The sequence below is a fragment of the Bombus huntii genome, chromosome 14, assembly GCF_024542735.1.
Source record: "Bombus huntii isolate Logan2020A chromosome 14, iyBomHunt1.1, whole genome shotgun sequence".
NCBI classification, from domain to species: domain Eukaryota; kingdom Metazoa; phylum Arthropoda; class Insecta; order Hymenoptera; family Apidae; genus Bombus; species Bombus huntii.
In genome coordinates, this window is record NC_066251.1 from 7,754,480 (window position 1) to 7,781,852 (window position 27,373).

The 27,373-nt window shown below is 33.3% G+C and overlaps 1 protein-coding gene across 1 annotated transcript; it reads right to left on the bottom strand.

The window, feature by feature from the left end:
• Positions 1-9,157: 9,157 nt before the first annotated feature.
• On the bottom strand, positions 9,158-12,918 carry LOC126873415 (segmentation protein even-skipped). Its single transcript, XM_050634255.1, has 3 exons — positions 12,735-12,918; positions 11,240-11,424; positions 9,158-9,814 (listed from the first exon to the last, which is right to left on the bottom strand). Exons 1-3 carry the CDS (start codon positions 12,892-12,894, stop codon positions 9,158-9,160), a joined length of 1,002 nt encoding a protein of 333 aa, XP_050490212.1. The 5' UTR covers positions 12,895-12,918.
• Between the last annotated feature and the right edge of the window lie 14,455 nt (positions 12,919-27,373).

Sequence of the window (27,373 nt, forward strand, 5' to 3'; positions counted from 1 at the left end):
TTTGCTCTTTCATTTTTACTGCATTTTCAACGAAGTTTTTAGCTTTTTTAGATGTTGTAGAAGTTTTTAGATGAATTCTTATCTTTCATCGTCTTCGTTCTCAGTGCAAAATCAATCCGAAATCACTTTTAAATAAATCACAAATAAATATTTTCGTCGAAGAACTCGTAAATGTCACTGTGTACGACAATGCACTTCGGAGGAGTAGATTTTGGTAGAATTACTTTTGTAGTTGACTAAACATGAAAGATGTTGATGATAGTAGAGTCATGAAAAGTCCTTGCCGTAGTAAAGTTTTGGATAGTTTTATTTGGCTTATTATCTATCCGTACCTTTTCCGTTTCTCGTATTCTCTTCTTGTATTACAATATTCCTGGTTTTTCGAAAACAATAATGTCGTAATATTCCCAATACCTCGTAAGCAGTAACTGAAAATAAGAGGGGAGAAATCTCAGCTATACCTTTGACTCAATCCTTCTCCTTTATACATTTATGTCGGTACTCAATTTCTCCACATTCAACACATGTTTGGTACAATTTCTTTTATGATGTATTTCTCTTTCCTATAAATAATTCTTTTCCATAAATCTTCTTTATGTAGCAATAAATACTCAGAAATTTATTGTACAAATAAATTTATAAGAAGATTCAATTTATATTAAATATTATATATAAAATATATTTAATTAATAAAAAAAGAAGTTCAAATTTACTTAAAAGAGAAATAATCCTTGTGTAGAAATACCGATGATATTTATAAGAAATGCTTGGATCGTTTTTTCAGTGAATTCTCTAAATTATAATATTTGCCTGTCCTAACTTGGTTGAAAATTTGTATCAGAAAAATTTATTCGCAATCTAATATAATTTGAAAAGGAAATGAAAATATAAAAGATACTGTAAAAGGTACAGAACATAGAATATAGAGAAATGGAATATAAAGGATTAGGATTATTAATCTTATCTCATTCGAGGCATTAACTTCAGTTTCCCACAGTACACCAAGTGCACATGAATTAGTTTCTCGAATTAATTCCCACAGTCGTGGGTACCAGCGTCGATAATCGATCGACAAAAGTTGATCGAAAAGTCGTAACCGAATCGGCAGAGAGGAACTTGAAAAGATTGGTCACAGTTCGTATCAAAGATCAGCTCGAAACTAATATGGCGTTGTTATTTATTGGCACCCTCCACGCATTAGGATTCGATATGCTTGCCGTTTATGAGGGAAATATTATGCTACGAGATATCGAACTGCCGATTAGAATCGCAGATCTTCCCCGTGAAATTGATTGGAAGAATCGGGTCCTATCATTATTTGTCGCTTTCTACCAATTCGATACAGATTCCGTAATTTTCATAGCGATGGTACGATCGAGAACGCTTTGAATTTTGGAAACAGCCTGATCCATTTTCAGATATCGGAGAAACATGTGTTTTACATCATGCGCAATGTCTGATACAAAATATTTGAATTCTTCGTGAATTTTTCGCAGATTTCCTGCCAGTAAAATATACTAATTAAATGTTCAGTACTAATTATTTTACCTGCAATTCATCGATAATAAAATAATTGAAAGGTTTTCCCATTCGTTGTAGATTTTGTAAACGTAAAATCGAACAATAAGAATCGGCGAAACTTTCTACGAAATTAATTGGAAAAATTGCTAAAGTTCTTTTAATTGTCATTATTCATCAGTTTCTCCGAATTCGATTCTTATACGAATTATTCAGAATATTTGAACATACTAAAATGTTTTTTTTTTTATTTATTTATTTGAATTTTACAATTTGTCCAGTAGGACATTTGGTAAAATCTTATAGCTTAGTGGTATAATAATATAACATGGGCTACCCCCAGTGAGATACCATCTTCGAATTGATTTATTGATTGATTTATTTCTTTACTGAGGTGAGTGTATACTAAAATGTGTTCGATAAATGCAATCCTTTTCTCAGCATCGATTATATAGAAACGTTTCTAAAGAATCCTCCGTTTTTGTAAAATATTTCACATTTTTACGAATTTTTCCGCTAAAGCATAGTGACTATGTTTCTCCCTCTCTATAATTGTTTGTTACAATATTTACTCGAAACGACAGTCGCAAAAACTAGACCATTTTCACAAGAAGCGAATTTTTCGCAAGGAGAAAGTTTAACCCGAGCAAAACATACCGTAAAAACGAGCGAGTATTTTTCTAAGCTTGCGAAAACGGTGTGGACGGGTCAAATAAGTTGCTTTGTTCTTCAAAATTCTCGCGACCAGCAGCAGTGCTACCTATTTTTTCTAGGTCAAGATACTGTTAGGCAAAAAACGGTACAAAAACCAGGGCAAAAACTGAACCTTACAGAGTTGAAGCTTCCGTGACTGAGCTACGTGGAAAAAAATTCACGGCGGAAAGGGTTAACTTCTTCGAATGAACGCTAACTGGATACTTCATGGTCCTCGTAAAAGCGCCCTATTTTTTCTTCGTTCGTTGCAGAAAAAGCCGACGGTGCAGCTAAATCGTTCGGTTTGTACCATTTATGGCTATAACCAGCTATAAATGGATCCTGTTTCCTAACAGACTTCTATATGGGTATTAAATCTTCATCCAGACCACTCTGCCAATTTTTATGCTTTTTTTTTGGTACATAGCATGAATTTTATATTTTTATATATAGATTTTATTTTATAAAATTGAGAAAATGTTTACAGCAAAACATTCAAATTCGAACTTCTCAGAAGTTAAAGTGACAAGTGTCAATTTGTATTTATTTAGGTGGCAAAGTATTTCATAAATTTTGGCGCTAAATCTTACAAATAGATTTAGGAAAAGCTACGCCAGTAGTCATAGTTCGATCACAGTAGGTAACGTTCCCCTTTTTGTTCAAAACTCCACAGGACGTCCTGTAGGACGTTATGCTTCCACGCTTTCACGATTAACCGGGAACTTCTTCCAGGAGTTTTGACTTTTCAATTAGCCACAGGTTCGCCTTCACCCAAATATTGTGCCTAATGTCCCTTCGTCACGGCACCTCCCCGTAAATTTTTGAAAACTCTCCGCCCAAATCGAACGAGTTTCAACGTCTAGAATCCATGACGCTTGTTCGTAGCAGTGAAAGCGTAGGAGATGCTGCGAATTTCATGGAATCTACAAAAGAAAGAATGTCATGGATATTCAGCTGAAGGTTAGGTTAAGGTTAGGTTGCGGTTAGATTCATTCAGGTCAGTCATTGTTCGCTACGTATTATCTTATTCCATATTCGTTATTTCATCTTATATTTATAAACTTTTGTTAATCTTTAAATGAGCCCAGAAATAAAAATTTCAATAAAGCAATACTTAGTTTCCTTCGTGTGTTAACAAAAGCATCCCTGATCTTGTTCTCAGAAAAATTCGATTTCTCATGGACAGATTTTGCCAACACGCTCTGTTTGTTAAACAGATCCTAAGTACATTTCATCCAAATTTTTTTTTTTTTATTTGGTAGACTATTTACAATCAATTCTCGTTGAGAATTTTAAGTAACTTCATTTGGCGTGGTACAATAGCTTGGTTTATAATAATTTACATTATGTTGATACTAGTTGAATCTAATGCTTCAATTTAAAGGATGTTTTCTTTTTAGTCTGCGGATCTGGTCCGTCGTGTTAAGTAATTGGGTGATTAGTGGGTTGTGGTGGTTGTTGACTCTTGTGTTATATCTACTTCTGAACTTGTATATTTCTTCTTTGACTGTGGGTATCTTGAGGTCGCGGTGGATTGTTTCGTTGGTGACATACCAAGGAGCATCTATTAGGGGTCTTAGTGTTTTTGATTGAAATCGTTGAAGGATTTCTATGTTGGAGTTACTCGCTGGTCCCCATAGTTGAATCCCATAGGTCCAGACAGGTTTTAGTATGGCTTTATATAGCATTATTTTGCTCTGAGTGCTTTGCTGCCAATGAGCCAGTAAAATTTTTTAAGTTTAATCTTAAGTTGCTTCGTTTTATCTATGATGTGTTGTTTCCATGTCAATCTCCTGTCCAGAGTCATGCCCAGGTATCTGACTGAATCTTTGTTAGGAATTTGTATATTATTAATGGTCACCTGAGGGCAAGGTTGTTTTCGCAGCGTGAAGGTTACCTATGTGGATTTATTTTCGTTAATTTTGAAGCCCCATTTGTGGAACCACTTTTCCATAGAGTCAAAACCTCGCTGGAAAGCGTGGGATGCCATTATTGGATCTGAGTGGGATGCTAGTAGTGCTGTGTCGTCGGCAAATATCGCTGTTGTTATCTCTGCTAAGGTTGGTAAATCGGCAGTGTAAATGGAAAATAGTACATCATCCAAACTTTGTTCGATATCTTTTGGTATGTTCGACTGTGTCTAGGTCGTGTAAAATTCGAAATTCGATTTGCAAGGGATACGTTTAGGTGAGGGGCTCCCGTGTTTCCGCTATAGTTCGTGCGGACATGTAACTTCGTAGATCGGATCCACGGGTGGTCTATGGAGACGTGACCAGAAGCTGTCAACATTTCTTTACGCCGTCAAGACAAACTCGATCACGGTTTAAAATCGCTTCAGAAATCTGGCCTTTTTCTTTTCTTCCGACGGAACAGAAAAGATCTGGTCTGTGAAACCGTTTTCTGCGGTCGAAACAAGACGCATCCAACCCACTTACAAACCTGGATAAGAAAAAAATGTACAGTTTTTCTTCAACATTTACGTTGGATGATCTTTTAAATCTGTAGGAAACTATAATTTGGAAAAATTTATTCTCTGAAAGTATGACAGTTCTTTAATAAGATTTAAAAAATTGAAAAAATTGACAAGTTATAGGCTTGGAAAATGAGAAAAAAGATGAAAATAATTAGAAAATGGGAAAAAGTAGGAAAATTTGTAATTCATTTACTACCAATTAAATTGCAACGAGGTGTTACGATCAATGTTTTTAATATCCTTTATATATATATAAAAAATACTTTTGTATAAATTATATTAAATATCCAGAAGCTAAATAAACGTACATTCTCATAGATAACGTGTTATTATCGCTATCTGAAGCTCGGAGCAATCGTATGCTTATTATCTTGACGCAGGAAGACTATTCGCAATCTGCCCCTCCGACAATACCGCAAATAGATTGTTAAGAAACAGTCGTTTAAATGTCACCTAATGGTTCATCAGATAAGATAATACAATTTCGCCATTGACCGTGATTCCTTGAAGAGATGGCCACCATCTAAGTTAGGGAGTGACCTATTGAATCGAGGGTTCCCGACGTAATTTCGAAGGGATGAGCTTGTACATTGGGGGATGATCCTTGTATCGAAGGTATAAATTGGATATTAATATTTGATGAACTCTCTTTCCCTCCCTCTTCCTCGCTTGGATCCTGAGAGAGGAAGAAAATGATCGATCCTACGATAGGGGTTGATTTCTACTCACCAATCTTCCTTTTTTTTTTTAGATATCGTTTTCCTGAAAATTATGAGATTGAATGATATATAGACTGCGAATATTTATTTATACATTTATGGGGAATTTAAATTGAATTTTATTCGAACAAAATAATATTTGATATAAATTATTTGATTTTCGTTTTTATTCGACATTTTGCGTAATAAATGATGAATTGTAATTGATGTGATTGATGATACCGATGTAAGATATAGAATATGAATTAATATTAGGTGACATAAATCTATCTTTTTTTTGCATTGATACAGAACGTACATAGTGACACAAAAATCTATGAAATATTCAATGCGACGTACTTCTTATATTGTATTATTTTAATGAATTTGCCTCATATTATATGTATCGTATGATATCATAATTTATAAAATGATTCTCAGGCAAAAAACAAATCAAATATTTGGAAAGTAAAGAAATTATCGTTCTTGCGAAGTTAAGGAAAAAGGAGAAGTTAGATGAGAAAATTTAATGTGCTAATAGTTATATCTCTAATTACTTGATCGTTGAAAATGGTTAAACGCTTTAGGACCATAGGTATTTTGGAGCGGATAGATAATATAACGCTTAAATATTTTATATTTTTTGAACGAACCTTCATATTTCGGCTCGGCCGATGGCTTTTTTCTCGAATTTTTTCAATGATTTTTTTACGGGCTACCAACAAAACGGCTCGTTTTATATTTATGACGCTAGATCAATGTGGCGATTTTTTCTATCCTCCATCCTCCACGGTATATAGAATTTTATGATTTTACGAGTAGAGGTATCTCGTCTCCTCGTTGCAGCTGGCAATATAGTATTTGATCTTGCATCCCTGCAATCACTAACTCGGAACATTGCCTGTTAATAAGATTTTTAAAAGAATTTTTATTATACTTCCTACAAACATTCCCATAACCGTTCTAATCCTAATAAATTTCATAATTGCACAGTTAATTTAATTTAATCCACTGAGCTACAATACTAAACTGAGAAACATTTTTTTTATTACCATTGAATCGGACATTAATTAATTGGACATTTTTAAAATCGACAAAATTATAGTCTTTTGTAAGACACTTACTAATTATATATTTTTGAAAAGCAGTAAAAATACAGAACGAGGTTTACAGAGTAAGATATACGAAGCTGAAAAAATGTAGAGGAACGTCGCTAAAACATTATTTTTTAAAATGTACCTTCTAATCATTTATTTTTTTTTTAAATAAACTACTATAGGATTTATAAAATCTATATAGCATGTGTACATAATTAATGTAATTTTTGTATTATATCCGTTTTTTTTAAATAACAAAAGTAATAAGTTACGCCAACAATTCGTCCTTAAGGACACGATACCTTGGTTTAATTTGTAATATAGTTTATTTAAATTTATTTAGTAAGCATATTACTACATGATTTCATGTAAGCGATGATACAAGCAGGAAAGCAATGAAATGATCCTAAGGAGTGAAAAAGAAAAAGAGAATTTTCCATACGAATCTTTAATTTCAAAGGAATTAATCTTAAACACTTATCTTTGCGTTTATTTTATTAGACAATATATCATAGAATATGATAACCATGTACAAGAGCTTTCATTATTTCATAATGAAAAAACTTTAATTTTGCTGAAATTTGATAAAATCTAATTTGTTTAGTCATTAGATTCTGTTTCTTATGAATATTAACCATTACATTAAGGAACACCTAAGTAATTAATCTATAATACAATTCATTGATACAATATATAGGGTGGTTGGTAACCGGTGGTACAAGCGGAAAGGAGGTGATTCTACGCGAAAAAAGAAGTCGAAAATATAGAATATGTTGAGAATTGTGGATCTTTAAAGCCGAAATAATGTTATAGGAACACTAAATTTATACTGAGGATTAATATTAAAATAGTAATATATTCATTTCATGGACGATTTCTTATATATTTCTCGATATACATTTTGCACGCTTCCCAGCACTTTCGTTTATACCCGACTGTTAACCGACTGAACAGTTTACATTTCTTTGTTTTCGAGACGCTGCGCACACACATACTTCCACAGACTGATATTTACATACAAGTATCTCTACTATGCATTTAACCCAGTCCAGCACAGAAAATTATACATACAATTATACATCTCAACAGAATAACATTTTTCTTTTTTTTAATTTTTTTCTGAATTTAATTGGAAAATTTTACCACATCTCCCATACTCTCCAGACATTGCCCCATCTGATTACCACTTGTTCACAGCATTACAACACTTTTTAGTAGGTAAAAAATTTGAAAATATTGACATTCTCAAAAATAGCTTAGAAAATTATTTTAAAGAAAAACAAGAGAACTTTTATCGAGACGGAATGATGACCCTACCAGAAAAATGGGAAGAAGTTGTAGAACGAGAGGGGGATTACATTTTTTCATAAAACTGGAAGGTATATAAACAATCTTAACATATATAACCGCTCGAAAAACGACACGAACTTATAGGATGACCTATTCTATTATAGAATATGGTAATCATGTACAAGAGCTTTCATTGTAAAATAATGAAAGAAAGTTAAATGGAGTGATAGTATTGTTTATCCATAGATATTATCCATAGAACATTCTCAAATATAGAATTATGTAAAATAGGAGATTAGAATTAATATGTATAGAACAAAATTTTACAGAACAAAAATATAATGGAAGCTTTTCTTGGTCATAAAATTCTTTGGCACATAGAGATTGTAGTTGAACAAGTTGATAAGAAAATACAAATAAATAAATAAATAAATAAGTAGAATGACTACTTCGTCCAATTGTAATGTTATGTTATAGAAATTAATGCTATTATATAAATTTATCGATGTTCTATAGGTTATATTCTCAGATATTTTTCAGTTATCATTTAACCTATTATTACTTTATGTAAGTCAGTTTAGTAACAATTTTTGGGAACATACGAATTTGATATCATTAGAAATTAGAAATATACAGGGTACCGGCTTGCAGCGGAAACCGTCGACGCAGCAAACATAAAAAGAAAATTAAAAAGAAAACACCCAACAGATCTCACAAAGGACATAACCCAACAAACATTCACCACACTAAAGAAATAAATTAATCAAATTCGATGAATACCATGTGGGGGTAGCCATCCACATGTTACGTAGGGAAGTATTATAAATTAGCAGAAGAGACAGTATGATAAACACAATGTTGTAACACTCTCACAAAATTGAATATAATATGACAACATTAATATACCTTAACGACGTTTATAAACAATCAGCCACGTCTTTCGTTAACGTCACACCATCCCACATATTAATTATACACATAATTAATTACAAAACTACAACTTGTTAGTATACTAGACTCCTAAATGTAGTGGAATGCTGACTGCATAAATGCAATGTTTCTACTTACTTATTCCGCAACGTCCTTAAGGATATTTCTGTAGTAAAAATGGGCATGACCAAATCGAACGAATAGTTTAAATAATTTTTTAAATTAACTTTAATTCTAATAATCTGTGTAATAGTATATGCTATACTTCTAATCAACACTTATACACTTATCTACGTATGTACAAAGATTATTTTACAGACATTCACACGATGTACCGTGCTCACCAGGTACCATTTCGTCGTCAGTCGGTGTTTATATACATTGTGCCATCGTTAATCTCAGTCAATTAATTCCCTAAACGAAACATAATTTGTTTTATTGCTTCTATTGTTTTTGGCTCACATTGTATATGGTTGAAATAATGGTGGCTTGGGAGGTAACTGAATACTAGTAGATAAACCGATACCTGTGGGTAGTTTGATCTGCTGTTGGGTGCTATCGTTGGTATTGGGTGGCGAGCTTTTCTCGAGTATTTGTTGTTGGTTGTTGTTATGATGAGAATGGTGATGCTGAACCCCGACGCAGTCGCAGTCACTGGAGGCGTCCGAGTGAATTGGACTCAAGGACTCGGGTAACAACGTCGGCCTGTAAGTGGTCGACGCGCTAGTGGGTGGGTTGCTCATCTGAAAGGCGTTATTTCCCACTGTAGAAACGCCCAAGTTCGATAGATGCAGGGGTTGTAGAGAAGGATGAGGCTGCAGGAGATGCGGATACGCAGCCGCGTTGCGAGGATGTGGCCGATGAAGGGAGGATGCGCCCGTAGGTGCTGCAGTGTACGGCGTATATCTTGTGGCGTAATAAGCTGCCGCTGCTGGGTAGCTGTGGCCCAGATGAGTAGGTGGTAGACTCGGAGCTGCGTGGTACGGAGGTGGCAAACTTGCCGTTGCTGCCGCCAAGAGGGTTGCCGCTAACGTTGGATCCGTGTACATCGCGTACGGCCACGCCATGGCCATTCTTTGCCGCTTGTCCTTCATACGACGGTTTTGGAACCACACCTATTTTCACACCATTAGAAATCATCTGAACATTAGATGTATATGTGTCAATGACTATATATGATATGAGGCTAAAATTAGAATTATGAAATATAAATCGAATAATAAGATTAAAGTTAGACTTATGCATTGCAAGTTTTCAGAGGTTGGAAGGTAGAAGGGAAAACTTTAGGCGAGAAAGTTTTAGAATATTTTTTAGATATCTGCTGTATCAAATTTATTTCGATGCTTGATTTTACAAATTAGATAATTAAGATTAGAATTTGAATATTGAATTTTTACGGAGATGAAAGGTAGAAGGAGGATATATGTGATGTAAAGATGTTCGTGTTTGTGCGCAACGTTGTTTTATTATAATGTTTTCGAGATTTGGTAAAAATCGCATCCATTTCAATGTTATATCCTACGAATTGTAAAGCTTAAATTTAGATACTGAATGATTAAAGGGCGGAAAAGTAGAGGCGGAAGATGTTTCCTAGGTTTAATATATTGAAGATTTCAAAGTTAAGATGCAGGATCGGAGGTACACGAAGGCTGACCGGTGCCTAACGTTTCTACCATTTAACACCTCGATCATTTCCATCGGTACACGGTTTTATAGCTATTGTGCGGTCCAGGCAGCGCGAGATGAGAAATTAAGGGATCCATTAAAGTCAAAGGTAACACGAGAAAACCGCTAATTAAAGTGTTTAACACCTCGAACCGGATCGACCGGTCGTGGTCGAAAGAAATTAAGAAGTCACGGAAAAAGGATCAAGGGAGATTCAGAAGCAAACCAAAGACCAAGAAGCTTTTGTTTGCTCTCCGTGATTGACTGTTTGCTTGGCCGTCGGAGTGGAATAAAAAAAAAAAGAAGGAGGAGGAAAAAGAATCGGCAGCGGACTCTGGCGAGTCTCCCTCTCTTCTTTTCGAGCTATAATCGCCAATCAAACATGGCAGTCTATGTAAAAACGGTTCGACGTTCTTATTCATACTGTTCCAGTAAAAACTCTTAATTACTATTTAATGTACTTCTATATTTATGTAATTATTATTCAATTATTAGAAAATACTTTTCATTTTGGCCTCCGATTCATAAATAATATAATAATCTTTCCATCCGCTTTATTGATATTTTATTTAATAAGTAATAGAGGTTTTAACTCCTCGAAGGAAAAGGTTTGCTCGAAGAAACGAAACGAAACGATATTCAAGGTTTTTTCCTGAATATGTACTATCGTCACTGTCGATTACCGACATCAATTAAACACAGCGAGGTGTTAATAGAACGCTTTTCTACGCATAGATCGGAAGGTGAGCTCATTGTTTACTGAAATTTATTGCAATATGTTTGCTTATCTTCGATAAACATTCTGTCGTAATGGCATTTAGAGACGATGGTACGATTTGTATAATTGATCGTTTGATAATCACTGTTTTTACTACCTTGATTGTCGATTCCGGTAAATGTAATTCTGCCGCCAATTCGCATCTTCTAGGTCTGCTAACGTAATTCTCTCTGTGAAATTCTTTCTCTAGCCTTGATAGTTGTTCCCGAGTAAACGCTGTCCTATATCTTCTAATATTCGGGTCCATCGATGATAAAGGTTGCTGTTGAGATACCGTTGCATCTGAAGATCGATAATAAATTCGAAAACGTTTTAAACATTCTCGAATACTTGTCGATAGTTTCGCAAGATTGCGTCGCATTTAGAGAAGTACGGAAATTCGGAGAAAATCCGCAGCAGCGGATGATCGTTTTTAGAGACGTATAAAGAGGAATAGAATGAATGAGAGAAAGACAAAAACTATGTTGAACGATAGCTAAGACGGAAAGAAAACGATAACTAGCCTTCATTTGAACTGCTTCTTGATGCGATCCTCTCCGGAATGTTCCTTTTCTCTTTTTGTACTCTATTTTAGAGAAATTAATATGTAGTAATTGCTAGTATGTAGTAGCTCGTAATTATTGATACCGATCCGCCACAATGCTAATAATTGCTATAAGAATTTTTAATATACAACACTACATTCTAGTGTTTTCTTTTCTTTTGCGCAAGGCTGCTTTCAGCATCAAAATCTTTTTCACTTAACCTATTGCTGCTCTACAAATATTTAATGCGGTTTATTGTATTTTTATTATTATATATCATATGTATATACTATATATTTTACATATACATTATATATATTATATGTATTATCTGTATTTCTATAATAGGATTATCTTACAATTCGAAAATTCCTAGAATTAACGATTCAAAGAAACAAAGAAAAGATAAATATGTACATATTCCTGTATACATATATTCAGTAACAGTACTTGTAATTGTATAGGTAAATGAGATGATTAAGTAATTTGTACTTTTGAAGTACAAACAAGGGATAATGAGTACCATGATTTTCTTTAGAAAATCCGAAGTTCTTAACAATACATTAATCTTTTAGAATGATCTTTCCCTAAAAAATAACTGTAAACGAATTTCTATGATAAACCAGGAAATCGGTCATTTAGACCGCTTCTATATCATAGAATTTATATTTTCAAAACCGAACCACGCCAAATGGATATCCAACAATGATCGACTACATCAACTTTGCGCACAGTTAGTTCTCTAAACACAGGATTATCCGTTCATTATTACGTCCCGTCGGCGAATACCAACTTACGCATTTCCTAGCGATGTAAACATACAGTTTAATATTAATTATAATCTAACAATTTTAATAACGTTCAAATCTATTCCAAATAATCGACGAATAGCCTACAGACTAAGGACTGATACTCTTGTTAATCTTAAAACTGACAGCTGACATTTTTTAGTAAAACCAATGGAACGCTTAACAGCGAAACGCTGAACGGCGGAATTTTCAAAATTCAAATCGTTCACACAGACTATTTACTAAAAAATACCTGGCGGACATCTTATCTCATATTTACCTTTTTCAGAAGTCTTGGGTATATTCGGCGACGGGCTACGTGGAGGGCTTATCTGATACTGTGGAGGCACAAGATCCACCACAATAGTCTCATCCTCTCTTTGATCCCGTTCTTGATCTTCAAAGTTCCTTTGAAATCCTTGCATTTCGGTTTTATTCATAAAACGTTACATTCACTTATTCATTTTACACAACACACTGTTATATCTTAAAATTTATTTTGTTACAAACTTGATTCCCACTAACATTCATCGATGAAGATTCATTCCACGTTTCACACAAATAAGATTTCGCTGTTTACTACGGACTAAAACTAGTCCGCCCAACGGAACTCCAACGTGCGTTATAAGAGTTTGCCAGAGAGTACTGAACTAGCGGTTTATATGCTTTGCCTTACCCGGAGAAACCATAGTTCCTCTGCGTGGGCGATTGGTAGGTTCTCAGTGGCGTTCCATTGGCCAATGGTGCCGCTGGTCCTGCCCATTCTCTCCCGTTCAAACCTGCTTTTCTTCTCCCTCTCTTCTCGCTAAAAAAGGCATTTTTTTCCACCAGATGAGGCAACCCATTATCTTATGCATGCAAGCTTGTGGAAATTATCTCTCGTTATTTCCCTAAGCAAATTCGGTCGAATAGAACATTTGTGAATTTCCGCACGCTATTGTGTCTTAATTGACTACGAAATAATATACGGACTTATAGTAAATCAATTAAGTTTGAATGAAACAAAGAAGCTTCGATTGGTTGTAAAATTTTAATGAAAGTTTCATCATCACTGATCGTTGTTATTAGAAGGATAAATTCAACAACTTTGACTTTCCGTTGGAATTCGATTGATAATCGGAGCCGAAACTTTTGTCCATAGTTTTTTAACTTCAATCGTAACTTTTTAACTTCGATCTTAAAAGGTAATAAAGGGGTCATCGTATATATAAGCAGCAAGATAAGTCTATAAAAGAAAGTATATAAATATACATACTATTCTTTTCTGTGTAAATATACATAATATTCTTTTTGTTACAGAATTATTTTATTGTTTCATTATCATATTATATAGATCCATAATATGTACGAAATAAAAGATACATATCGTGTTAAGAATACTTTCAATAGACATGCTGTTGTATGAGTGGTATTTCATTTATTTCTTTTCCATAATGAATCATAATATTATATATATATATATATTATGATTCATAATCCTATATATACATATACGAATAAAATATTAATAAATTATAACAATGAATGGGAAATGTCTGTGATATTTCCAAGTATACATGTAACAAATGTGTCCATATCTGAAAATGAATCATTTTATGAGAGAGGAAATAGTGTTTTCTGTTTTTCTACTATTTTTTTATGTTACTGACACTCTTTGGTCGCGGTGCAATATTTTCTTTCGTGTTCTACATTATTTCTTACATTTATATTTTGATATATTGGCTACAGGTTTATCATATAAAATGAAATTTTGCTCTGAAATAGTTAATTTTCCATTCTATGGTAATTTAAAAATTATTATTTCACTTTTTCATTTTATTTCATTTACAGGAACTTTAGTAACATCCGGCAAAAATTTGACCAGTTTTGATGCACAGAAAACCGAAGCTGTTCGAAAAAACATCTAGCGACTATAACCATTGTAGTAGGAAACATGCCTGAAGACGGAAGATTTTTGTCAAAGAGACCCAGCGCGCAATAATGTCATAAAAAGCAAAGAACTCTGGCTTCCTACCACTATTACGGAGTTTTCTTCAAGCGCAACTGTCCTCGTAAAAACTTTGCTCTATTTTAAATGACCGGACAATTGTAAAAGTTGCATCGTCCTCTTCTTCTGTTGCCTTTCTCCCCTCCCTGCCAAGCATGTGCGAACAACATTTCGTGAAGCGTTTATTTTGTCCACCAAAACTTTTTCCTAGAAATATCAACAGCGTTAAATGAAATGAAATAAAAAAGCTGTTTCTTGTACTATATATAATAATTTCATAGTATAAATCACTATTTAAAGCTATCTTTCTTTTTGAAGAAAAATTGCTGTTTATTCAGTTGTTCGTAACTAAATGCCCTTTTTAGTAAGATCGTTATAATAATTAATAATTTTATTACGTAACGTATGAAGAGAAATTATTGTTTGTCTATTTGTAATTAGAATGAGGTTGATCGATAGAGACGCACAAATGAAATTAATCGTTCTAGTATATGAGTAAATATTAGGCAAAAAATGGAAAGTTATTCTTTGCAATAGTTACAAATAACATAAATGTCAACTTCGATAGCACTTGAAAGTTGAGAAACATAGTAGAAGGCAAGTGTAAATGTGTTATGAAACTATTATTTACTTGAAAGCAGAGTATATTCATAAAGATCGTTGTACGGGTGATCTGCTAATTATATTGGTATATATTAATTGGTAATTATATATATGGGTACAGATCCCATTCTTTTAAGTTCCATAAAACGAACCCTGCTGTATTTTTTATTATTAAGGAATGCTTTACAATATAAAAACAAAAAAAAAATATAATCCTGAAGGCAAATACTGTATTATACGTTAAAATTAACTATAAGATTGTATTAATGTACTTCTGTAATGTATTTCTTATACAGGTACATAGCCTATTATATAGTCCACATATGAATAGACGGATACATATATGTATACATAGGTATTTGCAACCACAGAGCAAATTAAATTCTACTAGCTATTTAATTATTTGTTCAATAATTTTGTTCACCTTCGGTCTCCGTAGACAATACTAATGTCATATTGTTCAAAATCCCATCGAGTTCACGTATAGAGAATGGCAATATCTAGGAAAACGAGCGCAATGTTGAAAATTGGATCAGAGATTGCTAATAATTCTTGCACGACCGGGGCCGTTCGACGTTTACGACGACACCGAAATCTCTAGTTCTTGTTAATCTTTAATCGGTCTCTCTCACCAACGAACAAACTCCGAAGCACGCTTTGATTCGGCTTTAATTTATCTGCAATAGCAAAAAAAAGCAAAATGATATATTATGACACATGGAAACAAATTGGATATTTCGTGAACTTACTTTTCGAAACCTTGGTGACGATTTACAGCCATTAAAAACCATAAAGCTTAATAACTATGTGCATTGATAGATCGAAGATATATTTTCCCAACAAAAAGTTATAGAGTATTTAAATTACAATGTATTTTGGCATTAGCACAAACTTATGTAATTTTACAAATTGCTTGATGATTTTCTTTATTAAATTACTTATGTTCTAAGACTTAACTTGTTTCGTGTAATGATAGGTGATATTTATCTGTTAAGATTATTTAAAGTTTATCAAGATATTTAGCTTAAAAGACAAATCACTTCAACAGACTAGGAGATGTGTTTCTTTAGACCACGTGTTTGCTTCTATGGCTTTCATGGTACCGTTCATCATCATAAGAATTCTATATTTAATAGTCGCCGTTGACTTATTCTTGATTCCAAGTTCTTTTCAGCTATTTCGCGATAGCCTCCATTCTCCATAATTTACTCATGTTCTCCTTCAAATATTGTAAAATAATTACCATCCACGTGTTATGTTTCTATCTTATTCTACGAAAAATTTGACACCTAAGAACATTCACTTATTGTCCATTCGTTATTCGAATTCATCTGTGTTTCATTCATGATCGGTTTCCATTTTTTAGCGGTCTGTACTTGCTTATCGTTTATCATTTATTCAAATTTTTTGAATTTTTTTACTTGAAGATATTTAGTCGTACGTGTTATGTCTACATCTGCATATCTACATTTCTATTCCATCTTAATACAAAGTTACGATTCAACATTAAGTATATTAGCGTATTTATTTTTAATTGTCCATAAAATTAAGAAATGTCGCAGATAAATACTAATTGAAAATTTGGATACCTGATGATACTTTACAGTACAGTAAGATGGTAGGTCTTAACCTAAATCAGTACTTAAACTTATCGGTTCTTATTAGGAACAATCGATAGAGAAAACGGCAAGTTTACTTTCTATTGAAAACAACCTTGTTTTAACGTGGGTAACTTACTGTCGGTACGGTAACTAGGCTTTGTCATTGAAATACGACTAGCAATTAAATCTGGAGCATCTTCTTGTTTGTTTTGTTTTGCTGGTTTGGGATCCTGCGAACATCCAAAAGAGACGAACTTAAAAAGGGCAGACACGTCGCTTGTTACAATATTACCGTAAAGCCCAATATAGGATGACTTTTCAAGAAATCACAAATTGCACATATTTTACCAAATTTTTACGTCATTTTTGCAGCGAACTATTGAACTATTAGGTCATTGTAAATGAAAGAGATGAGTACTTAAAATCTTCAACGTCTGTGACCTTATTAAAGATGTTCATATATAATATCAACAAAGTATTAAAATGGGCAATCACAGTTTTAATATACATAATTTGGCTATTATAAAATTCTTTTTTTTATTTACATAAAAAATCTTGTCAGGATCATAAAAAATGTGAATATCAATGTAATTAATGTATTTAATTTAATAAAGATTAATGTATTTAATCAATAGTCATTATTATAATTTGTGGTTTTATTTTATAATGTGTATTCGCATAAGCTCTCGCATAGCCTTCCAAATTAAACTTTGCATATTTATATTCAGTTAAATATTCATATTTATATTTTCATTCGTTTTTCTAAAAAAAATTTCAAAACATCCTTTCTGCGAGTCTAGAAATTAAAAACGAAATTAAATTAGGGTATTTATTAAAGAATAATGGTATGGCAACAATTTTTAGAACGTAATAATGCAATTAATCGCGATAATATCCTTGAGATGCAAAAAGTACAAGTCTAGATTCGCAGATAGTACTGAGGCAGATCGTTAATTAAAACATAGTATTTCTCAGTTCCTAAAAAAGCACTGAACTCCTTAATCTGGCAAATTGCTCACCTGCAGAACAAATTAGCTGTTTTTTTCTCAGCGAAAGGTGCTCAAGGGGTTAATTCGAAAACTTTAAAGCTAAACGCTAGCGGAAACCTATGCAAATAGATTTCCGACGATATAAAAATTGATTACACCGTAAAAACTCGATTCTTTCGCGGAAGCCCTTTTTGATTTTTTCCAACTCTTAATTCGCTTACCAGAGAACTTGTACAAATAGCTAGCTTGGAAAATTTCTTTATAGCTAGGAAGAAAACTGCTTAAACTTTCATCATCGTTGCAGGATTTGTTTTCGTCTTTCTTTGTAATTAAGATCGTTTTTGAAAAGAAGAAACCGTTGAGCTTAAAAATTTATTTTCCTTTCCACGTGGAAATACGATGCTACTTTTTTTAAAAATAACAACGCTGGAATAAAAAAACTAAAGATTGGAATAAAATTCTAAAATATTATTTAGAAGGAAAATTGACAGGAAGATTATGCCACAGTGATTGGTAAAGTAAACGATCGCACTGGAAGAGACACTAAAGGAAACAGGAGAGGGGCTAGCAGTGCTGAAAGAGATAATGGAGAAGAGAAGTGAATACAGCTAGAATCAAAGGCCAAAGAACGACAGGCAGAAGGGTTAGGGTAATATAACAAAGTGCAATGTAACATATATCGTATTACAAGGTAGCATAAGTGTACTGTAAGGTGACTTAAGTAGTAATGTAAGAAAGTATGTAAATCGAAAGTCGTCCAAAGCCGAAAGGCAGGGACTAAGTTTAATAAATAAATAATAAATAATAAATAAAGTAAACGATCGCAATGTAGACAATTTTTACAAAATACGATACTGATTTTGCTTGTTGTCTTTCTCCCAATTTTTTGGAAAACATTTAGTTCGCAACAGGTGAAAATGTGGAACGGTCGATTTGGGAAATTTGTGAAGCCAGTAGTACGGATTTCAGTACGTTTTATGTGATAGGCAATTCGTAAATGAAGCTCTTTTATAAATGTCACAGTCATCTGAAATCGATGATAAATCGTGCATTTTAGGGAGAAGATTAACAGAATGCAACGTGTGGAAAGTCAGAACTGTTTTCATGTTTTTATTAGAGATATCACCGAGTGTAAATTATTATCTCATTCGTCAAAAATTCAACTGGTATTTTTGATTTCCTAGTCAGAAAATCTGCTACGTAACCCTTTGCTGATTAATTTCTAATTAGATCTTAACACGTTAACTACTGCGCGGAACTCGTTGAAAATTTTCCTTCTCAAAATTCGCCAACCATTCAAATACCATTTGAAAATCACTTGCGCGTGGCGCCTACATAACCATCAGTGGTAAACTTGTTAAGTGAAATACACTTCTCCCTTCCTTTTCCGTCCTTAATTTCCTTATTTCTCTCCTTCAATTACACAATACCACAATGTTAAATAATATCTTGAGGAAAAAATAAACGCTCGTATCACGAAAAACTAAAATAGTATTCAGGCTTTCCTAATTAAAAAAGTTATTTCTCCGTAGAAAACGTTTCTCTTTCTAAATGCTACCCAGTCAAGAATGAAAACGTTTCACAGGATTTTTCGAGTCGAATCACGAGCATCGAGTCCTCCATTATCTAAAAGTTTCATTCTCGCAAATAATCCCATTTATACCAGTTTACGCTAGATACGCAAATTCAGAAAATCGACGCATAAAATGATACCGTGTACACGGAATATTTGTTTTTATGAGAAAATATAACGTCTTTTACCGACGCTATATAGAGAAGTTATAGAGAACGTATGGTGATAAGGATAGATCGTGGAACAAGGTAGATAACATTATTCGGTAGAACGTAAAACACGTGGAACGAGCTCATCACATCGGTCGATAGCCGTTGGTCTCTCTCTCGCGGACGTAATTTTCACGCACACGAGAGGGTGGACCGAGGCAGTTTATAGATTTCGCATAAACCAACGTTACACCGTACACGCAGGTAAATTAGGCGCTTAATCAAACCGTTTAATCAGCGGCATGATTGCGACCGCATCTGCACCGGCTGTTCGCGCCAATTATCTCCTCTCGATTCGCGAACCTACAGTCGCTTCCAAATTTCAAGGATTTCCATCGATTCGACACTTTCGACTATATGTTATGAGGTGTATATTGCACTTTTAGTTTTATATTTTGGTATGGTTTTATAGGTACTATAGGAACTAACAATTTTTAAGCCATATCATTTTAAGAAAGTATAAATTTTATCGATGACAATGGTTAATTTCTTATAATGTTATGTAACTTGAAAGCTATTAAATAAGTATAAAAAGTATATATAAGATACAAAATATTTAAAAAATTCTATACTCTCAGTTTTATGCTCTAGTATGGCGTAAATACTGCACTCCTTTCTTATTTGTTGTTAGGAGTAACGAGAGAATTTGGTCTGTCAAACTCTTTAGTTATAGACATCGTGCCATGTTGTCTGAAAATAATATTTTGTGGATAATATTATTTACTATTATATATAAATTATATAGGGTGGGTGGAGTAGCACATCCCAACCAAGCTGCGACAGCTCTTGTCGAGTAGATAAAGACACTGGAGGCCGAGCATTGCCCTGATGAAACACGATGTCCTTCCCATTTGTTAGTTCTGAATGGTTTTGTTCAATTGCTATCTTTAATCCATCTAATTGTGAGTAATACTTTTCGAATTTATTGTTTGGTTGTTTAGTAAAAGCTCATAATACAGAATTTCTTTCCAGCTTCACTAGACTCAGAGCATAATTTTGTTAGGATAAAGGTTGGCTTTTGAGGTGGCAAAATAATTCATCCCGCCTTCCCCAAGATCTTTTCCGCTCAACATTATAATAAATAATCTATCTTATAGAATACATCGGATTTGTTTCCTTTAAATCGTGGGGATTTAATCCATCAAAACGTTTTGTGTAACTAAGCTTCACAAAATGCTCGTGGAAAGTGGATTGTGATATGTACGTATAGCGTGGATTATACTCAATCAGTGTTTTGATCTGTTTTTTATCAGTGGCATAGGGTAATCTTCAAGGCTAGAATCACCAACTTTAAACCTAGCAAATCGCTTCCACACAGTTCTTTCAGCTATAGGGCCGTCATCATAAACAGCGCATATCTTGTTTCCTACTTATGTGGAATTTTGTCTTTTTGATAAAAGAAAAGCATCAAATCATACTTCACTTTTAAGAGCGTACAAAAATAATACTAACAAAAATTAATGTATCTTAACCAAACTCTTTTCTAAAGATGTCTGAAATATCACCTTTTACAGTATGTATACGTATCACTTCTTCTCAATCATTCTGATATATACAGATCCATATCTACTGAAAGTTGTCACGAATTATATATATGTCGGAGATGAAAGGAAAACCGGAGCCTTCCCTTTGCAATTTTGGGAAAGTCTTCTAATGCTTTAGCCTAGATTTTATCATAGCTGTAATTAAGCAATTGTTGTCATTTGTAATTGTTCGATATTTGTGATAGCGAAAGTGGGTTCGAGGTGACAACTGGTCGCCGAACGTAGCCACGGTCACGGGATAAACGTTTTGCCTGACGAAGGTGTGGATCGGTTGTATTGTTCTCTCTAGAAATCACATAGAATCGTACTTTGGAGATGTCGATATAATGGGACACACGTTGTATTAGGAATCAAACTCCAGACAGAAACTGCCTAGCAACGGCGCTTGGGTCTTTCTCGATGCTTCCAAAGAGTATACAACAAACTTTTGGCAGAAACTGCCTAGCAACGGCGATTGGAACCTTCTCGATGCCTTCAGCGAGCATATAACAAACAAATGCAGTCGTACAGCGAAAAAGATTTTCATCAGATATTCATTCGTGTGATCGCCTTGGAAAGTGATACATCGAGCAGTGTACCGAGTGTCTCAGCAATCGTATTTTTTTGTGTTTAAAATTATTCTACGCATGGTAAAGAGTTATCCCGTTGACTGTGGATTCGTTTGAACCTAGGAACATTGTTAATAGCGTTAATTAAATTCATTATTCGTAAAACCTATTAATCGTTAATCTCATTATTCGTTAAATTTATTATTCGTTACTCTTATTATTCGTTAAACTTATTATTCTTTGATCTAATCGTTAGTTAAACTTATCGTTTGTTAATCTTATTATTCATTAAACTCAATATTCATAATATTTTGTAAAATCTTGTATATCCGCGTAAATATAATCTCTGTCTCGTAAAACGATGGCTAACTCAAACGAAGAATCGTTACGCGCCTTAAATTCTAATGTTAACCCGACATATATTTATGTGGGATGGTGTGACGTTAGCGAAAGACGTGGCTGATTGTTTATAAACATTGTTAAGATATGTTAATGTTGTCAAGGAGTGTTGTGAGCGTTACCAAGGTTTGTTAAAGGAAAAGTGAGCGTGGTAATGCTGCCAGAGTTGAATTAATCATGATCGAGAGAAGTTCATCGTGTTGCTGTGACGTAGAAATAGTGTTAAGCGAATTCGTGAAGTGCGATATTATATTTGATTTTGCGAGAGTGTTACAATATTGTGTTTATCATACTGTCTTTTCTGTTAATTTATAATAAACATTCCTACATTTATATATATCCCGTAAACAAAGTTTACAGTCAGAAATATACTAATTATAATAGACCAATAGGTCCAATAAAATAGCTTCTAATTACCTTTGTCCCGCAATTAGAATCATCTAGTTTTCGATGTATAAACATTACATTGAAGTTGAGGTAGGTGAAAATTTTAAGTATACACTACTTTAAGAATTTTTTAGTGTTTAAGAAGATTAACTTGGCGATGATTATCGATCAAAATTATTCTTTTTCTTGGAGACATTCGGAGCTACATATGCATTATACTGTTACGTTTTGTTTGGCACGTTTTGGTTGTGTTGCCGTTAATTTTTGAATTCAGATTAAATTATAGTGTTGTCTGTTGTTTAATGCGATTGGCAATTAAACTCTACGTTTCGGCTAACCTGCTACGCGCAGGAGTACTGGCACGGGAGAGGATTAAATTATATTATAATTATATTATAATTAATTATATTATTAGACAAATATTCTTCACAAAAAAATGTTTATTCGTATTCTAATTGGATATTGACAGAATTGTCGTTGAAATTTCGAATACTCGAAGTTACAATCGTTCGCAATACGTTTTCACTCTTATTAATTACAAGATTTTAATTTGATAGATTTTCAATAATTTACAAATTGACAAGTACAAACACGTCGATTAACAAGACTAACAAGAACTGGGAACTAATGAAACAAAGAACTAAAAGCTAAAGAACTAAAGGACTAAAGAACTTAAAAACTGAGAGCGAAAAACTAAGAGCTAAACGAACTAAGAGCTGAAAAAAAACTAAGGAACTAAAGAATTAAAAGGCAAAGGAACTGAGAAATTAAGAGCTAAAGGAATTGAGAATTAATCGCTATGAACAAAGTAATTACTTGCCAAGAAATGGGGAACTGATCGCCAAGAACCAAGGAATTAATCACCATGAACTGAGGAACTAATCACACAAAACTGAAGAATTAACTACTCTGAACTAAGGAATTATTTCTCTTTTTTCTACGTCGCTACGCTTATTTATATTTAGGTCTACCGTGGAGGGGTCGTCATGTGACGGGTTATTCCGTGGGGCTTGTGAGGCTCGAATTTGGTTTCTATACAAATTGTTAAAATTTATTTAAATTTCAAATTGGAACGCTCACTCGCGCTATTGGTAGTTTTAGTCTACGCGCTGCGCACGCGCCGTGACAATACACATACATAAACAAATATTGTATATATGATATCAAAGGTTTGCCTGACTCAAACAACGCACGAAACAAATGAAATTTAAATAGAATGAAAGGCAATTAGAAATGTTTAAATCTTAGAATCGAATATCCTTTTAGATTCTAAGAAAAAATTCCTTCCTTTTTATCAATTACTAGTAACAGATACGTATCTTGTTATTCATGAGAAACAAATGAAGACTACAGAAAAACATAAATACGATAAATTGCACTGTCATATTTGAATACATGAAGATTTCTAGTAAGTTGTTTCTATTCTGCTCACAATTTTTTATCTTCTGAGACTTTAATGTATCTTGTTTAATGAATAAACTTAGTTGCACTGTTCTTTAATTCCAAGTCTAATAATACTTTTTCTAGTACTTCCAAGCGGAGGTATATTTATCATTCAGTTAATTAATGACTTATTAAAGGTGAATATTACTTATACACATTTATCGTAGAAGAGTTACGTAATCGCGTAAATACACAGATAAGCCATTAGATACGCGGAAAGAAATTTTTGGCCAAATGTGTGAAGCTTGTTAATTCGAGCGTTTACCATGGAAACAGCTGACCCGAATCCGATGTATTCCGCGTATTCGACAGTTACAAAGCTATTAGCACGCTCATAAAGCCGCATTTTGTTGGTCCAATAAACATTTCCCTGCTACGTGATACACTAATTTCTGGATATTCGCCGATAATTGGCTTAATTCAACTCTACACCGCGTACCCCGCCAATAATCTGGAACAACTGATGCACTGTGCAACGCTTCACTCGATATCTGTATATCAAGCGTCGTTCTCTGGCTAATTCGAAAACTGTTCCCTGTGAATGTTATCGGCCTTTTTTCATTCTGTTCAAATTGTTCCGTCCTTTTCCCAATGTCCGCGTATTTTTTCCCTTTTTTATTCGTTTCAAGAATAACGCACACAAGTTTTAATCAAACGTTGATTAAAACGTTTCACGTTTTAGTTGGGTACACGTTTGGGTTTACAAAATATTTCGTCTCACGAATTAAAAAGTGCATACTATCTTTTCTCGAGCCTCGTCTCCATTGAAGCAACAGCGATCAATCCTTTTTATCGCTATTTGATGTTTCTTGAAAAAGTCGCTGTATTCAGTATGAACAAAATGTTTCTATAGGTTGCTAATTGCATATTTTACAACATCCAGTTCCAAAGACACCAAACCTTAACCAATGTTGTGTTGTGCAGATAAATCCAAAATTGTGCAGTTGTAAACTGGCTAATTAGGTTATCATGGCGGTCCTAATGTCCCATAGAATCCTATAATATTTGTAACAAACATTATGAATTGTGTAATTTCAAAAATATTTCTTTGTCATTTCCAGTTGTAAATTCCTATTGTTGTTGTATTCGAAATTAGTTAAATATAATATCTTCATCATTCGTAAACGATAAAATTCTTCTTTTTCTTGAACGCAGAGTATCCAAATAAACTATCGTTTCTTCGATTCCCTCAATTGTTCTGTCTAGAGGTTTTCCCGTATTTATTGCTAGTTTGGATTATTCATATGGACATATTATGTACTTGGTCCTGATATCCATTCCTGCTTAAACTGCTCTAAATGCAAAGAGAAATCGAAATGTTAGAAATTTGACGCAAATGCTGCTGTTCTTTGATGAAATATTCTAATATAATTGTTTCTCACAGCACAAGAAGACACTTTACTGACTTTGGTTCGAGAATTTAAAAAAGGAAGGGGCCATTTTAACCTTTGGGTAGACACTTATCGGACTATCGTGTCGATAAAAGGAAAAAATCGAAGGAAATACTCGCATATGGATATACTTGAAAGGAGTCGTGGGTTCTTCGTATTCTCGTTTCATCTTTTGTGCCTGTCTCTCACGGTTCACGACTACTCGAAACTCTCGAGTCAATCGTTGAGAAAAAAGCTAGAAGAAAGGGTGAAATGAAACGAAAACTTCTGTTTTATATGTGGTACTGTAGAAAAACACCATGATATATCCAATTACGCGATTCTTTTCGAAATTACAAATTTGTTAACTTTATCAACTCTACACTGATACGCTATACCCTATACTGAGTACAAGCTGTATGCTGTACAATTTTCCACTGTAATTTATTTATTTATTTAGTCGGGAAATAAAATAAACTCTCTGGTATATAAGATAACAAGGTGAAGATCGCAAGTAACGTATATATATATATATATATATATTTATTTATATAAAATATATAAAAATATATCTATATATATCTTTTTTTATATCTATATCTTTAACATACAAAACTTTCAAAATATAGATATAAAAATTAATTAACGTATATGTTTCATATACGAGTGTTTTAAGGAGACTAAGATTTGCCCAAATAGATCTATTTTCGTATGAAAGGAGTTGATATGATTTAACACACGATTAAAATCATTAATAGTAATTGTGTGACATCTTGAAGAAACATTAAGAGAGAACTGCCGGATGATATTGCAACTGAGAATAATAGATTTGATTATTTTACTTAATAAGTATACCGCTTATTTTTACGCATGTATAAGAAATTCGAAAGCGCAAAATTTCACAAAAATATATGAAGAGATATACAAAATATGCAAAATATCATGCTTTCTATAATACCTTTATCTAGTTCAAGAAATTCTACTTTTTTATGTATATTTGGAAAGACGTTCAAATTCTCTAAAAAGCATGGTCTTTGCGATATATTCTGATAACTTGATTCTACAGAAATCATAAATCTTTGACTTCACTAATGCTTCTAGTATACAATTAACGATTACAACAACTTAATAATAACATTATTCACACTTTCATAATCTATTTTCATAATAATATACTTGACATTTCTCAATATCAAAAATCCTCCCATCAAAGATTCGTACCGTCATAAAGCAAAAGTGCATTGTAAAAGTTTTAAATTTAGTAAATCTGGAAGAAAAAGTTGTTAGAAAGGTACAAAAAAAGCGAGCAGCCTCTCACGAACGCAAGATATACTTATTCCTGAGGAAATATTGGGGAAGGTGGCAGAGAGTAAGCGGCAAGATGAAAGGAACCACTCGTTCTGCGTTTTTCAGCCGCACGCTTACGAGATCTCATCTGTGACGTATTCGTTTACTACCACATATTCATACATATACATATGTTACGTCCACGCGAAGGTTGAACGTATTTAGTGCATCGGCGCTAATTGGAAGACGCCACAAGAGCCTGAAATTGGAGAACACCCGGTAGCAAGTAGTAGACGTTCGAATCTCTCTTTACCGAAGTCGAGAATCCGGATGTCCGTTTTTCACTTCACGCTATACCTGAACCCCTTTTATACATTGATTTTTCTAGCAATCTTTTGGACCAACTAAATGAATTAATCTAATTGGAGAAAAAAAGGTAGCACATGTTTGTTATCATTAGATTTTCTTGATGTTAAGACTAATATCCTAAAACTTTAACGAATGATATTTTAAATAATACCTTGTAATGGTATGCTAATAATATATTGAATAATACATTATTTAATTGCAAAATTATCGAATAATTTTCTGAAAAATAATTAACAAGACTATTGAATTTTGCTTTTAAATTATACTTTTATTGGTAAAACATGCTAATAAGTAAATAACATAATATTTTACAAATTAAAACGTTTCTTTTACAACAAATCAAGAAAAAAGCTACACCACTTTGGTATAGTAAGTAATATAACTATACATCCCCTTTTTCTGCAAGCAACATGAGACATCTTCTTATCAAAGATTATCCAAACTGCAAATTTAAGTTCTATAATCATGGAATTACACTTGTATTTTTTATTATAATCAGAGATTTTTCAATAAACCGAATGAGAGCAATTTGGTGAGATGATACAGGAAGAGAGAAGAGACAAAATTAGAACAAAATTAGGCAAAGCACTTAAGCCACTTAATCAGAAAG